At 37.9% G+C, this 15,475-nt stretch overlaps 2 protein-coding genes across 3 annotated transcripts in view; one reads left to right on the forward strand and one right to left on the reverse strand.

Moving 5' to 3' along the window:
- Positions 1-8,807, forward strand: part of LOC126204442 (protein takeout-like) — a 72,701-nt gene extending 63,894 nt beyond the window's left edge. The window contains exon 5 of the mRNA XM_049938831.1: positions 8,192-8,807. Within this exon, the coding sequence (XP_049794788.1) occupies positions 8,192-8,493 (302 nt within the window). The 3' untranslated portion in view covers positions 8,494-8,807. The remainder of the gene's footprint in view (positions 1-8,191) is intronic.
- A 38-nt stretch (positions 8,808-8,845) lies between these two features.
- Positions 8,846-15,296, reverse strand: LOC126204439 (uncharacterized protein C1orf198 homolog). 2 transcript variants are annotated; one of them, XM_049938829.1, is made up of 2 exons: positions 14,769-15,296; positions 8,846-14,677 (listed from the first exon to the last, which is right to left on the reverse strand). In XM_049938829.1, the coding sequence occupies exons 1-2, from the start codon at positions 15,060-15,062 to the stop codon at positions 13,940-13,942; spliced, it is 1,032 nt and encodes a 343-aa protein (XP_049794786.1). In that variant the 5' UTR covers positions 15,063-15,296; the 3' UTR covers positions 8,846-13,939. The 2 variants fall into 2 exon arrangements, with proteins under 2 accessions (XP_049794786.1, XP_049794787.1); XM_049938830.1 differs by having other exon boundaries at positions 14,765-14,860.
- Between the last annotated feature and the right edge of the window lie 179 nt (positions 15,297-15,475).

The raw sequence follows: 15,475 nt of genomic DNA on the forward strand, positions 1-15,475 counted from the left end.
AGTTCATCCCTATGAAATCCCCAAACCACCTTCCCTACCCTCTGGCTCCTACCCTTGTAACAGCCCCTGGTGTAAAACCTGTCCCATGCACCCTCCCACCACCACCTACTCCAGTCCTGTAACCCGGAAGGTGTACACGATCGAAGGCAGAATCACATGTGAAAGCACCCAGGTGATTTACCAACTGACCTGCCTACACTGTGAAGCCTTCTATGTGGGAATGACCAGCAACAAACTGTCCACTCGCATGAATGGACACACGCAGACAGTGTTTGTTGGTAATGAGGATCACCCTGTGACTAAACATGCCTTGGTGCACGGCCATCACATCTTGGCACAGTGTTACACCATCCGGGTTATCTGGATACTTCCCACTAACACCAACCTGTCAGAACTCCGGAGATGGGAACTTGCCCTTCAGTATATCCTCTCTTCTTGTTATCCGCCACGCCTCAACCTTCGCTAATTTCAAGTTCCTGCCGCTCATACCTCACCTGTCTTTCAACAACATCTTTGCCTCTTTACTTCCGCCTCGACTGACATCTCTGCCCAAACTCTTAAACTCTTTGCCTTTACAAATGTCTGCTTGTGTCTGTGTATGTGCGGATGGATGTGTGTGTGTGTGCGAGTGTATACCTGTCCTTTTTTCCCCCTAAGGTAAGTCTTTCCCCTCCCGGGATTGGAATGACTCCTTACTCTCTCCCTTAAAACCCACATCCTTTCGTCTTTCCCTCTCCTGCCCTCTTTCCTGACGAAGCAACCACTGGTTGCGAAAGCTAGAATTTTGTGTGTATGAATGTGTTTGTTTGTGTTTCTATTGACCTTCCAGCGCTTTTTATATATATATATATATATATATATATATATATATATATATATATATATATATATATATATATATATATATATATATATATATATATAATTCTAGCTTTCGCAACCAATGGTTGCTTCATGAGGAAAGGGGGAAGGAGTGGTAAAGACGAAAGGATGTGGGTTTTAAGGGAGAGGGTAAGGAGTCATTCCAATCCCAGGAGCGGAAAGACTTAGGGTACCTTAGGGGGAAAAAAGGACAGGTATACACTCGCACACACACCCATATCCAACCACACATACACAGACACAAGCAGACATTTGTAAAGGCCTGCTTGTGTCTGTGTATGTGCGGATAGATATGTGTGTGTGTTGTGCGAGTGTATACTATATATTTAAAAACAAAGATGATGTGACTTACCAAATGAAAGTGCTGGCAGGTCGACAGACACACAAACGAACACAAACATACACACAAAATTCAAGCTTTCGCAACAAACTGTTGCCTCATCAGGAAAGAGAGAAGGAGAGGGAAAGACGAAAGGATGTGGGTTTTAAGGGAGAGGGTAAGGAGTCATTCCAATCCTGGGAGCAGAAAGACTTACCTTAGGGGGAAAAAAGGACGGGTATACACTCGCACACACACACATATCCATCCACACATATACAGACACAAGCACACATATTTAAAGAGAAAGAGTTTGGGCAGAAATGTCTTTCGAGGCAGAAGTGCAGAGGCAAAGATGTTGTTGAATGACAGGTGAGGTATGAGTGGCGGCAACTTGAAATTAGCGGAGATTGAGGCCTGGTGGATAACGGGAAGAGAGGATATATTGAAGAGCAAGTTCCCATCTCCGGAGTTCGGATAGGTTGGTGTTAGTGGGAAGTATCCAGATAACCCGGACGGTGTAACACTGCGCCAAGATGTGCTGGCCGTGCACCAAGGCTGTTTTGGTTAGTTACAAGGCCAGATCAGTCAATCATCCAGACTGTTGCCCCTGCAACTACTGAAAAGGCTGCTACCCCTCTTTCTTTGTTCTGTGAGTTCCAAGTGTGATTATTCTTTTGCTGTATTTGCATATCTAATGGACAGCTGTTGCATGATGTAAAATCTCTTCAGCTGCCAGAGACTGTGGTTATGTGTGTGCGAATTGCATTTGTCATTCAACAACATCTTTGCCTCTGCACTTCTGCCTCGACTGACATCTCTGCCCAAACTCTTTCTCTTTAAATATGTGTGCTTGTGTCTGTATATGTGTGGATGGATATGTGTGTGTGTGCGAGTGTATACCCGTCCTTTTTTCCCCCTAAGGTAAGTCTTTCCGCTCCCGGGATTGGAATGACTCCTTACCCTCTCCCTTAAAACCCACATCCTTTCGTCTTTCCCTCTCCTTCTCTCTTTCCTGATGAGGCAACAGTTTGTTGCGAAAGCTTGAATTTTGTGTGTATGTTTGTGTTCGTTTGTGTGTCTGTCGACCTGCCAGCACTTTCATTTGGTAAGTCACATCATCTTTGTTTTTAGATATATTTTTCCTACGTGGAATGTTTCCCTCTATTATAACTGTATACTATATATTTGTTGATATAAATATCTGCTGATTTATCTATCTGTAGAATGCTTTGTTTGTGTAATTCTGAACACTTTCTGTCTATCATTGAACTATCAGCATGTTAGGTATTCCCACTTTGTAACACAGTTCATCCCGTCTCATGAAATACTGTCCTCCATGTTCTGAAAATTGTTTTCGTGAATGTTTAGGGGCTTGAAAATAAATAATATATATAATAGGGAAACATTCCACGCGGGAAAAAAAAAAAAAAATATATATATATATATATATATATATATATATATATATATATATATATATATATATATATATATATATATATATAAAACAGGAAATCTGCAATTATGGCTTATCAGCTCATGATTAGAATTACTGCGAAATCCGGCTTTTTTCGAAACTTTGTAATCCTACAGATTCACAGATTGAAACTAAGTGAAATAGTGCCATTGAAGCTACTATCCTCACAGATAAAGCAGTTCAAGGTATCTCTTGTATCCCATATATCAATGATTTACCTTTTCACTTTAAGCAACTTCTATTCCCATTCAAGTTTTCTTTCACAATAACAATACATACCCCCCCCCCCTCATGAACCATGGATCTTGCCGTTGGTGGGGAGGCTTGCGTGACTCAGCTAAACAGATAGCCGTACCGTACATGCAACTACAACGGAGGGGTATCTGTTGAGAGGCCAGACAAATGTGTGGTTCCTGAAGAGGGGTAGCAGCCTTTTCAGTAGTTGCAGGGGCAACAGTCTGGATGATTGACTGATCTGGCCTTGTAACTAACCAAAACAGCCTTGCTGTGCTGGTACTGTGAACGGCTGAAAGTACTGGGAAACTACAGCCGTAATTTTTCCCAAGGGAATGCAGCTTTACTGTATGGTTGAATGATGATGGCGTCCTCTTCGGTAAAATATGCCGGAGGTAAAATAGTCCCCCATTCGGATCTACAGGCAGGGACTACTCAGGAGGATGTTGTTATCAGGCAGAAGAAAACTGGCGTTCTATGGATCGGAGCGTGGAATGTCAGATCCCTTAATCGGGCAGGTAGGTTAGAAAATTTAAAAAGGGAAATGGATTGGTTAAAGTTAGATATAGTTGTAATTAGTGAAGTTCGGTGGCAGGAGGTACAAGACTTCTGGTCAGATGAATACAGGGTTATAAATACAAAATCAAATAGGGGTAATGCAGGAATAGGTTTAATAATGAACAGGAAAATAGGAATGCAGGTAAGCTGCTACAAATAGCATAGTGAACACATTATTGTGGCCAAGATAGATACGAAGCCCATGCCTACCACAAGTTTATATGCCAACTAGCTCCGCAGATGATGAAGAGATCGATGAAATGTATGATGAGATAAAAGAAATTATTCAGATAGTGAAGGGAGACGAAAATTTAATAGTCATGGGTGACTGGAACTCGGTATTAGGAAAAGGAAGAGAAGGGAACGTAGTAGGTGAATATGGAATGGGAGTAAGGAATGAAAGAGGAAGCCGCCTGGTAGTATTTTGCACAGAGCATAACTTAATCATAGCTAACACTTGTTTCAAGAACCATGAAAGAAGGTTGTATACATGGAAGATGCCTGGAGATACTGGAAGGTCTCAGATAGATTATATAATGGTAAGACAGAGATTCAGAAACAAGGTTTCAAATTGTAAGACATTACCAGGGGCAGATGTGGACTGTGACCACAATCTATTGGTTATGAACTGTAGATTAAAACTGAAGAAACTGCAAAAAGGTGGGAATTTGAGGAGATGGTGCCTGGATAAACTGAAAGAACCAGAGGTTGTACAGAGTTTCAGGGAGAGCATTAGGGAAGAAGTGACAAGAATGGGGGACAAAATACAGTAGAAGAAGAATGGGTAGCTTTGAGAGATGAAATAGTGAAGGTAGCAGAGGATCAAGTAGGTAAAAAGATGAGGGCTAACAGAAATCCTTGGGTAACACAAGAGATATTGAATTTAATTGATGAAAGGAGAAAATACAAAAATGCAGTAAATCAATCAGGCAAAAAGGAATACAAATGTCTCAAAAATGAGATCGACAGGAAGTGCAAAATGACTAAGCAGGGATGGCTAGAGGGCAGATGTAAGGATGTAGAGGCACATATCACTAGGGGTAAGATAGATACTGCCAAGGGGAAATTAAAGAGAGCTTTGGAGAAAAGAGAACCACTTGCATGAATATCAAGAGCTCACATGGAAACCCAGTTCTAAGCAAAGAAGGGAAAGCAGAAAGTTGGAAGGAGTATATAAAAGGTCTATACAAGGGCAATGTTCTTGAAGACAATATTATAGAAACGGAAGAGAATGTAGATGAAGATCAAATAGGAGATATGATAATGTATGAAGAGTTTTGACAGAGCACTGAAAGACCTAAGTCGAAACAAGGCCCCAGGAGTAGACAACATTCTATTAGAACTACTGACAGCCTTGGGAGAGCCAGACCTAACAAAACTCTACCATCTAGTGAGCAATATGTATGAGGCACGTGAAATACCCTCGGACTTCAAGACGAATATAATAACTCCAATCCCAAAGAAAGCTGGAGTTGGAACACGTGAGACAATACTGACTCTACGACTTATCTTAGAAAATAGATTAAGGAAAGGCAAACATACGTTTCTAGCATTTGTAGACTTAGAGAAAGCTTTGGACAATGTTGATTGGAATACTCTCTTTCAAATTCTGAAAGCGGCAGGGGTAAATTACGGGAAACGAAAGGCTATTTACAATTTATAGAGAACCAGACGGCAGTTATAAGAGTCAAGGGGCATGAAAGGGAAGCTGCGGTTGGGAAGGGAGTAAGACAGGGTTGTAGCCTATCCCCGATGTTATTCAATCTGTATATTGAGCAAGCAGTAAAGGAAACAAAAGAAAAATAAATGTGGAGTAGGAATTAAAATCCATGGAAAAGAAATAAAAACTTTGTGGTTCGCCGATGACATCGTAATTCTATCAGAGACAGCAAAGGACCTGGAAGAGCTGCTGAATGGAATGGACTGTGTCTTGAAAGGAGGATATAAGATGAACATCAACAAAAACAAAACGAGGATAATGGAATGTAGTCGAATTAAATCAGGCGAAGCCGCGGAAATTAGATTAGGAAATGAGACACTTAAAGTAGTAAATGAGTTTTGCTATTTGGGGAGCAAAATAACTGATGATGGCCGAAGTAGAGAGGACATAAAATGTAGACTGGCAATGGCAAGGAAAGCGTTTCTGAAGAAGAGAAATTTGTTAACGCCAAGTATAGATTTAAGTGTCAGGAAGTTGTTTCTGAAAGTATTTGTACGGAGTGTAGCCACGTATGGAAGTGAAACATTGATGATAAATAGTTTAGACAAGAAGAGAATAGAAGCTTTCAAAATGTGGTGCTACAGAAGAATGCTGAAGATTAGACGGGCAGATCACATAACTAATGAGGAGGTACTGAATAGAATTGGAGATAAGAGAAATTTGTGGCACAACTTGACTAGAAGAAGGAATCGGTTGGCAGGGCATATTCTGAGGCATCAAGGGATCACCAATTTAGTATTGGAGGGCAGTGTGGAGGGTAAAAATTGTAGAGGGATACCAAGAGATGAATACACTAAACAGATTCAGAAGGATGTAGGTTGCAGTAGATACTGGGAGATGATGAAGCTTGCACAGGATTGAGTAGCATGGAGAGCTGCATCAAACCAGCCTCTGGACTGAAGACCACAACAACAAACAACAATAAATAAGACTCAGGTCAAAAAGAGGAGAGGAGGTGACGGACAGAGAAGGGAAAAGTACATAAAAGGGGGAAGAAGGACATGGACAGAGGGATGGGAGGGAGGGGGGGAGTGAATGCACAGAGAAGGGAAGGGAAGGAGGAGAAGGAGGAGATGGACAAAGAGAGGTGTTGGAAGAGATGGGCAGAGAGAGAGGGAAGATGTTTAAGAGGTGCATCCAATTCCCATACAAATTTAGCAGCTGCGAAGTATTGCCAGGTTCATTGGTTAAACATAAGATCAAAAGACATTTACTATAGCAGCCAAAGCTGCAAGTAATTCAAAAATTTTATGATAGAAATAACAAATAAGATTGTGTAAAGACAAAAAATCACCTGCAGCAGATTGACGAGTGGCACATACTACCCAAATGCAATATTATTACACTTAGCCTCTCACGGCCATCATCAGAAACATGCATTGATGTTACAGTAAACAAATACAGTGGTGACCAAGCAAAATGAATCCCTGTGAATGATCTCATGACAGCTGCACATTTACTATCAAGTGGTTCATCATGTCATCATGAAATATCATGATAAAAACTCACAATAAGCCAACTGAAGCACCCTTGCTCCCAGGTGCAATAATATATCGGTCGCCTAATACATTGTTACTTGGACAAGCCAACAGGTTGAACCGGCCGGGGTGGCCGAGCGGTTCTAGGCGCTACAGTCTGGAACCGCGCAACAGCTATGGTCGCAGGTTCGAATCCTGCCTCGGCCATGGATGTGTGTGATGACCTTAGGTTAGTTAGGTTTAAGTAGTTCTAAATTCTAGGGGAATGATGACCTCAGAAGTTAAGTCTCATAGTGCTCAGAGCCATTTGAACCATTTTTTGAGCCAACAAGTTGGGACAACAAATACTTTATCTTACATGTGAGCATAGGCAACCATGGCAGTCACCATCTTCAACATATTCTTGCAATGAATCAAACTATACAGCTTCGAGGAAATAAAAATAACCTGCTTATTTAAGAAATAGATGTCAATTGTCATAAACATAGTGAGACACTATGTGTAAAATTCCCTGGGGATAAGCTGAATAACAGCTGACTAGTACACTAATTAAGCAGTTCAGTTCAACATGTTCCTGCAGAGTGTCTCTGTGAACAAATATATTCACCAAGTAATTTCTCTTAGTCACCGTAAAAGGCACTTTCAGCTCTGAAACACTAAGAGTGGGTAGCAGTTCTTTATTTTTCGTTTTTCTTCTTTTTCTATATTTTCCTATGCCAAGCAATGACAACTTTTTTCTATTTTCTATGTTATCTTTATTATCAAGATTTTGCTCCTTCAAAGTTAATCAATCACTGGAAACATCGTAAGTTCTTTACACAGTTGTGAACAGTTTGCAAATATAAGTTGCAGTAATTTACTCGAACAGAAATTCCGAGATGAACTATCAACAATATGGAGAGGATAAACTGCTACTAGCTGCACAGAGGAGGTGCTGAATCACAGTCAGGCACAATGAAGACGAATATTTTAGTTTTTCGACAAAAGTCCTTTCTCCAGGCATCTGGAGACAGAGGCCATGAGCATGTGAGTTTTCTGCTTCTGAAAAAGGACTTCGTCTGAAAACCAAAATATTTCTAACATTATTTTTCATTGTGCTTGTCTGCACCTCAACATCTCCTCCATATGGTGAGTAGGGATCTATCCTTCCAATATCATTGTAGCTTACTCAATTTACATGTAACGAAAAGACTTGCAAATATTCTGAATATTTGAAAGAATGAAATAAATATGAAAACATAGCTCACCATATCTTGTGGAAGGTGCTGAGCTGTGGATGAGTATACAAACAAGAACTTGACAAAAAGAAAACACACACACACACACACAGAGAGAGAGAGAGAGAGAGAGAGAGAGAGAGAGAGAGAGAGCAAATTTCCTTTTAAAACGGTATGTTTCAGTAACATAATGTAATAAGAGATGAACATTTTTATGAATATTATTCCACAAAAAGGAGTATTTTTATTGTTGGGTGTTCATAAATGTGCATATTAATGCTGTACTCCTCTTTTGATTTTCAGAGGATGTACTCTGCGATGTAGTCATGACAGGAGAACCGGTGGAAAAGTCTGGTGAAAAGTATGTCAACATCAAAGACTTCAAGATTAATTTTGAAACCAGCCGCCTTTATCTTACTTTTGAAAATCTTTTCAATGGTGATAAAGCGTTAGGGGACAACATGAACAATTTCATCAATGAGAACTGGGATGTGATCTTAAAAGAACTGAAACCAGGCATATCTGATGTTCTTGGAGCCATTTTCCAGGATATATCAAATAGAATATTTTCAAAGGTTCCATATGACAAAATCTTCCTGCCTTAAAAAGTCTTCTGGTGTTATTCATTCTACAAACCTAGACAAACTGGTGCTGCACCTTTGCTGATATAAAAAGACAGAGTTCCGCTATTGTGAAATTTATTCTATATAGAGACGTCTGATCATTGTACATGATTTGAATATTACTAGTCAAATAGAGCATCATTTTGTAACCCTACTATGTATGCATCATGTAACACAAAAGAACAATGTATTACAAATACTTACTACAGTGTAATGACCTATGTAATCCAAGTAAGAGATTTGAGTTAATGAATGAATGAAAAGCAACAAATAAATAAATAAGCTGTATAATACAATTCTTGGTATTCGATGTAGTTCATTTTTGTCAGCTGCCCATCATTCATGCATAGACATTGCCTAAAGTTAAAAATCGTCCTCCCTGTATCAGCTTTACTCATCCTAGCATGCTAAATTCTTTCCCAATCCAGTTTCCAGTCTTCATTTGCATTTCCACACACTTTAATACCTTGGGCTCCATCTGAAAATGTGTCATTCTGTGCTGAAGATTAAACACCTTGTATGGAGTATCAGAATATGACTAATGAACATCTAATAATAGCTACAGTAACAATAAGTAGATAGAAAAAATCAGTATACACATACATACAGGTACATAACTGATTCATTTTTATTATTCATCATCCTTTCCATTATGTGTGTACAAAAATTGTAAGGAGTGAATTGGCACTTCTATTATCAACACAGGAACTGGCATCTTCTCTGAACATATTGATACCTTAATATGTTTTTTACTAAGACATCTGTTTTATGGAAAACAATGACACTATGTAATAAGGTGAACTAAATGTACCACAAGACATGTTGCAACCCATATCTGTCAAATACTGTGTCTAATTAGTCTAGTTTTATATATATATCTGCTAAGGGGCAGAAATGTTAGCATAAAAATAAAATTCATAAAATATTTATAATCTTTTTCTGTCACTAATGTTGTTATTCCAACTAACAAGTCTATGTATAATCATAAATATGATGATGATGATTATTATTATTATTATGAACAATATGTAAATGATGGATTGCTACTCATCACATAGAGGAGGCACTGATTCTAAGGCAGTCACAATGAAAGGAATACTAGAAATATAAAGCTTTTGGACAAAGTCCTTAATCAGAAAACACACACATACACACACACACACACACACACACACACACACACACACACGCACACACAGCTACTGTATCCATGAACTAACACCTGACCACTGTACCACCCAAAGACAGTAGTCACATTTACATGAGATGTTGGTAAGTAAACATGTGTGAGTTCTACTTTTGAGGAAGCACTTTGGCCGAAAGCTTAGTTTTTCTAGTATTCTTTTCAATGTGCCTGTCTTCAAACCTACACCTCCCCTATGTAGTGAGTAGGAAAATGTTCTTTCCATATTGTTATTCCATCCTGGACTTTCCATTGTATGATGATGATAATTATGCAGCAAGAGTCCCTAAAGTTCTCTATATTGAATATTACAGGTAAATGATAGCACCATGTGAAAGATACAGTCCTTGGCAAATACAAGTTATACAATTTTGGCATGCGAAAAAGCATAATGTTATGACACACAGCCAGTACTACTACTTTATACAGAAATATGTAAATTTTAAACAATAACCTGAGATTCTATTGCCACCACAGTATGTGTACTTGGGGCTTTTCAGGACCCAAACTGCAATAGCCGCCATTCGGAGAGACAAGCTTGACAGGGCATCAGAGGCACCACATAAAAATTCTATAATGGACTTATGCCAATTAGTAGCAGCCACTTGGGGGATAAAGCTGAGAGAGGAACCCACGTGCACAATTTGTATACTATGTGTATCATAGCAGCAAAAACTGACAAGTGAAAAAAGTGTGTGTGTGTGTGTGTGTGTGTGTGTGTGTGGAGGGGGGGGGGAGGGGTAGATGTGGTGTTGCTTGTGTGGAAAAATCTTCTCAAACTAGCCCTGTGGGTACCAGAGACACTGCTTTTTTGGTAAATAATTTTACACACAATACAAGATTTGGCAAATCTCAAACATTTGTATAACTACATGAAATTATTGGTGTATGGTAGAGACATCATCCTTACATGCCAGTAAAAATCATAGTAATCACTGGCACAATTTGGTTTATACTTTACTGGAACATTTATAAATCATGATGCATTTCTACACACACAAAAGAAACTTATCTTATGGTACAAAGCCAAGGGGCACTGAAGTCTATACAACATTCTACCACATCAGCAAAGCAAATCTCTAACATCTATGTGTCTTCTGGGAATTACAGCCACTGGCTACAGTACAATAAACTGGCTACAGCCAAATGACGAGAAAATTAAGCTTCACAGAAAGTAATTCATAGATGCATCCTAGGAGCAATATATCCTTGCTTAGTAATTTTATAATTAAAGGAAAAAAGTATCATGGGCAGAGAAATCACACATTCCATAACCACTACATCCTAAACACTAGCTTTTCAAAATTATTCCACAATACTGGGAAGAGTGCCAGCTTATAATACAGAAAATACATAAAAATCAAATGCAAATTGCACTGAAAAAATGTAAAGGATACAGAAGTAGATATATATACACAAAACAAATGCAAGAAACCTACAGAGGTTGTTAGCAAATGTGCACAGGAAATTAAGTACTAATTACTGACTATAATGTTTCATTTAAATGAGACCTACATAGTCCAAAGAATTTTTTTAAAACAATTGATGCAGTAGTAACAATCACAGCTGCCATGTTCGATAAGCGATTTACTTTCATCAGAAACTTGATGAGTCAACGAAAATACCTCATTGTTATGCTAGCAGTTTTACAGTTCAGTTCGTATTCTGATACTGAAGTCAGCATACTCATACTGATAATAAAATCAAGCATTTTTGCAATTTACCAACACCACACATCAGGCCATGGGTAAGAAAATTGGAGCTTGCCATAATTATGAGTATCAGAAGATAACTATCTTCCTTATTTTTTTATATTAAAGAAGCCCCCATAAACAAAACTGATCATTAAATAAACCAACCACCCTTTCGGAAATATCACTAGCAATATTTAACTTGAATTTCTAGCAGATGTTACTGACCTTTTCTCAATTAATGCCCTTGAAGATGCAGTATTTTGGAATACTGACCTATATACAGCATCATAATTGTGCTATAACAACAAATGGTATGTTTGTCAATATGGCAGTTGTGAAAGGAATTACCTGAGTAGTTATTTCATTAATAAACTGACACCTCAATCTGTGATACAAAGGTAAGTACACTGTCATGTGAAACAGGAAGCCAGAAACAATAGTCATGGGCTCGAGATTGAAAATTACATTGTGGTACATTAGGTAACAGCAGTAAAGGACTAGCATTGCAGAATGGTTAATACTTAGAAAATATACTCGACAAAAAAAAGCTGCACTCAGGAAGGCACAAAGTTGTATGTATATTACATTTTCTTGTTCCTTTCAAGGTAAACAGTAAATGCAATAATGATTAACATAGTTACATATTTAAATTCACTTTTTACTCTCAAAATAAGTAAAAAAAATACACAACAAAAATTTAAAACCATTTTTACTAAATACAATTATAGAGTTGATGCATCCTGAATGTTAATATGCACGTTGACCAATAACCTTAATATATACATGACACACAAAGTGAAACAAAGACACTTGCCACATTTCATTTGTATCTCTGATTCTATAACATCTGTCTGGTTTCTTCCATCTGAGTTTGTGAGACATTAAAAAAATTCTCGATTTACAAAAAATGACCAAGTTCAGTAACAGATATATTTAACTGTTGGAGATTTGTATTCTTTAGCGGTGACCATTACACCAGTGCACTCTCATATGACATATAGCATAGAACTGATTTACAGACATCCATAGCCTGACACGATTCAGTATAAGTTCTGATTTGCTACATTTAACTACAAGATATATTCATGATACTAATGGCTGCCATGGAATACGATGCTTCATAGTTTGCCTAAGAAAGAATGAAGACAATACACATTAGTGTTACTCGTTTCTGATTGTTAGCAATGGAAACAAGATGCTTTACCCAAGTAAACATTCCACACAGATACTAACACCAATCACTGTTAAATCAAGTCTACAATTAAATATTAAAGTGGAGTGAACTGCCAATTTTCAAGCATAGTCAACTTATTTGGGGGGGGGGGGGGGGGCAGGTAACATTTGTTAAAAGCATATCCGCTGAACAGTCAAACATGTAGTCACACACAATGTAACAAAGGGTAACATAACAGAGAGAGAGAGAGAGAGAGAGAGAGAGAGAGAGAGAGAGAGAGAGGACAAAAGTAACACTGAAACAGTGCAACTTGTATCTGATTCTGATTTTCTGGAACTTAAAATGCATGAATCTATAGAATAATTGCCAATTATGATTTAAATTTTATAACTGTAAATTTTCAAAAAGGAGTGAGGCAAAACAATTTATCCACAACTGTTTTAAAAATGACAAAAAATACCTTCAAAAATCAACAGAGGAGTAGGAAGTTTTGATATTCGTTTCAAACAGGATCTGAGGATGAATTTCCCCAGTTTCAACATGCTGCTAAGCATGGTGATCCCTGGTATCAATTTGTTATTCATACCAAACATTAGATCAGTTTTTATTGGAAAACCACAACTCTGTGAAATGCCTTCAATTGAATCTACCAATACTGGATGTCAGCTTCATCATGTGACATAGTGATGTTATAGTACGTGAATTCATAAAAATGCAAACAGGAAAAGAACAGAGAACTGACAATATTTTTTATGCCTATATTTTTTGGGATGCAGGTTGTAGTGACAAACTGATCTGTAATGTAGCCCAAGGTATAGGTTATGCTGAAAGATAACATTTTGGTTGCTACTTGGAAAAGCAATATCAAAGGCTTCAGTTAATCTTTGAAATGTAACAATACTTCGACTCCAACATGAAAATAAATAATTGCAAGCTTATATTTTTCCAATACTGGATGAGAATAAAACTTCTTACAGGTTATGAGCCTTTTTTACACTCAGGTACATCAACACTATTTCTGGTATAAAACAGGTAAAAGTAATACTTTTTCATATTTCACTAAAATCATTATAAAATCCACTTACAAAAATTGTAAAAATATTCAGAAAATGTATACCACTACAGTTTCATTAATCTTTTCATACTCTAGCTAGATATATCTTGTTCAAGACAGCAAAAATACACTATGCAGTTCTTCAAGTTCTCGATGCAGGATATAGTGTTGAACATCTCTAAAATTAATAAATCACAGTTATGAACCATAGGAATACAAAAGACAGAGCATAAGACTTTGAGGCTTTACACACCATAAATATGGTTCAGTAGATGTATCTTTGGTGACCCATGCAAAAGAAAAATGCAAAAAATGAAGCACAACTACCAGTTGTCTAGGAAATCAAAACCTGTTTTTGGAACATCCTTTGATGGGCTATTCAGATTAATATGGAAATCATCTAAATCAATTGAATCAATGGAAGTAGTAGATTTCACTACCAAATGTTCCTTAGTTTCTCTAGAGTTCTGACCACTAGAAGGAGCACCTGGCAATAAAGCTTTTCTTTCAGGATCTTCCTCTAGCTTGGTTTCTGATATAAGTTTCTGTTTTGTGGGAGGTGGTGGAGGAGGAGTCTTTGGTTTAGACACCAGTGGTTTATTACCCAAATTCTTTGTATTCTTCAAATTGTTTGTAGTACTGCGGATTGTCTTTGTGTGAACAAGGGCTTGCTTGTCACTATCAGACTGACAAGGAACTCTCTCTGGTTCTGGTTTGCCCATTGTAGATTTCAAAGTTGTCTGTATTTTTAATACTGCTGTCTTATTTTTAAGTTTTGTCAGTAAGCTATCTTCTCCACAGGGATTTTTTGTTGCTAAGTTGATTTTTGGACTAAGACTAGCTGCCAATCGAGATGACGATCCACCCAACACTACATCTGGTGGGTCAACAAAACCGTCAGAGGTGGTGAAAGGTTTCTTTGATGGTGTAAATAAAGTGTCAGAAGACTGTAATGGAGGTTTCCTGCTATCTTTTTCAATGGAGTCCATAATGCTGAGATTCAGTTGGCTCTGGGTCATCCATGTAAATGGTGCAGAGTGTTCATCCCTCCATTTCACGACCTGTGAACAAACAAGTCAGTTAAAGAACTGAATGCCTATGTTTATGGTTTAGCAATGAAGGGGGGAGGCGATAGAAGAAAAAGTCACTTGCTTGTTCCTTTCCTCCGTCGTCATCTGTCACATATTTATAACCCGTTTCTAAACGTAGCCGTGGAAAACATTCAATTTCTATTTCATTTTGTTGACAGAGAGAATATTTCAGTACAGCCTCAGGATGTATAATGGTATCGTCTAGAACCTGATTTTGGTCTTCAGGACTTAATGTATGCCACAAATCTTCATACGCAGTTACGGCTGTATTGACATCTGCCCGAATTCTTTCAGCTATTGAATTAATAGAGCTGAAATATTCTTGGGCGTACGCCCTTAACGCTGCTGAACTCATATTTAACAATACTAATGACGATTTTTGTAATTTTCCAGCCGATCGCCCGGCGTATGCAGAAGAACATAAAAATAATAGCAATAATTCACCATGCGTAGCCTACACTAATCCTTAATGTATCTACGCAGCTATAGTACTTATTTCTTCGCATTTTATTCATTCCCGTTGATTCACATCACCTCGTAAATAAACTAACTGTTTATGCATTGACGAACCGTTATCGACTTCAGATCTTCAGACTCCGCCCTATGTCACTTTTTTTATTGTATGGTCTAATAATGTTTTAGTGTAGCAGCTGAAATTATTAGTTCGTGAATCGAGTGCTGTTTTCGAAGATTTCCACAATCGTAATAATTAATCAAATGACTTACAAAGAAAAAAGTAAATTCAGTGACAGCTATTAATTTTATAAT

Source organism: Schistocerca nitens, chromosome 9 (genome assembly GCF_023898315.1).
Source record: "Schistocerca nitens isolate TAMUIC-IGC-003100 chromosome 9, iqSchNite1.1, whole genome shotgun sequence".
NCBI classification, from domain to species: domain Eukaryota; kingdom Metazoa; phylum Arthropoda; class Insecta; order Orthoptera; family Acrididae; genus Schistocerca; species Schistocerca nitens.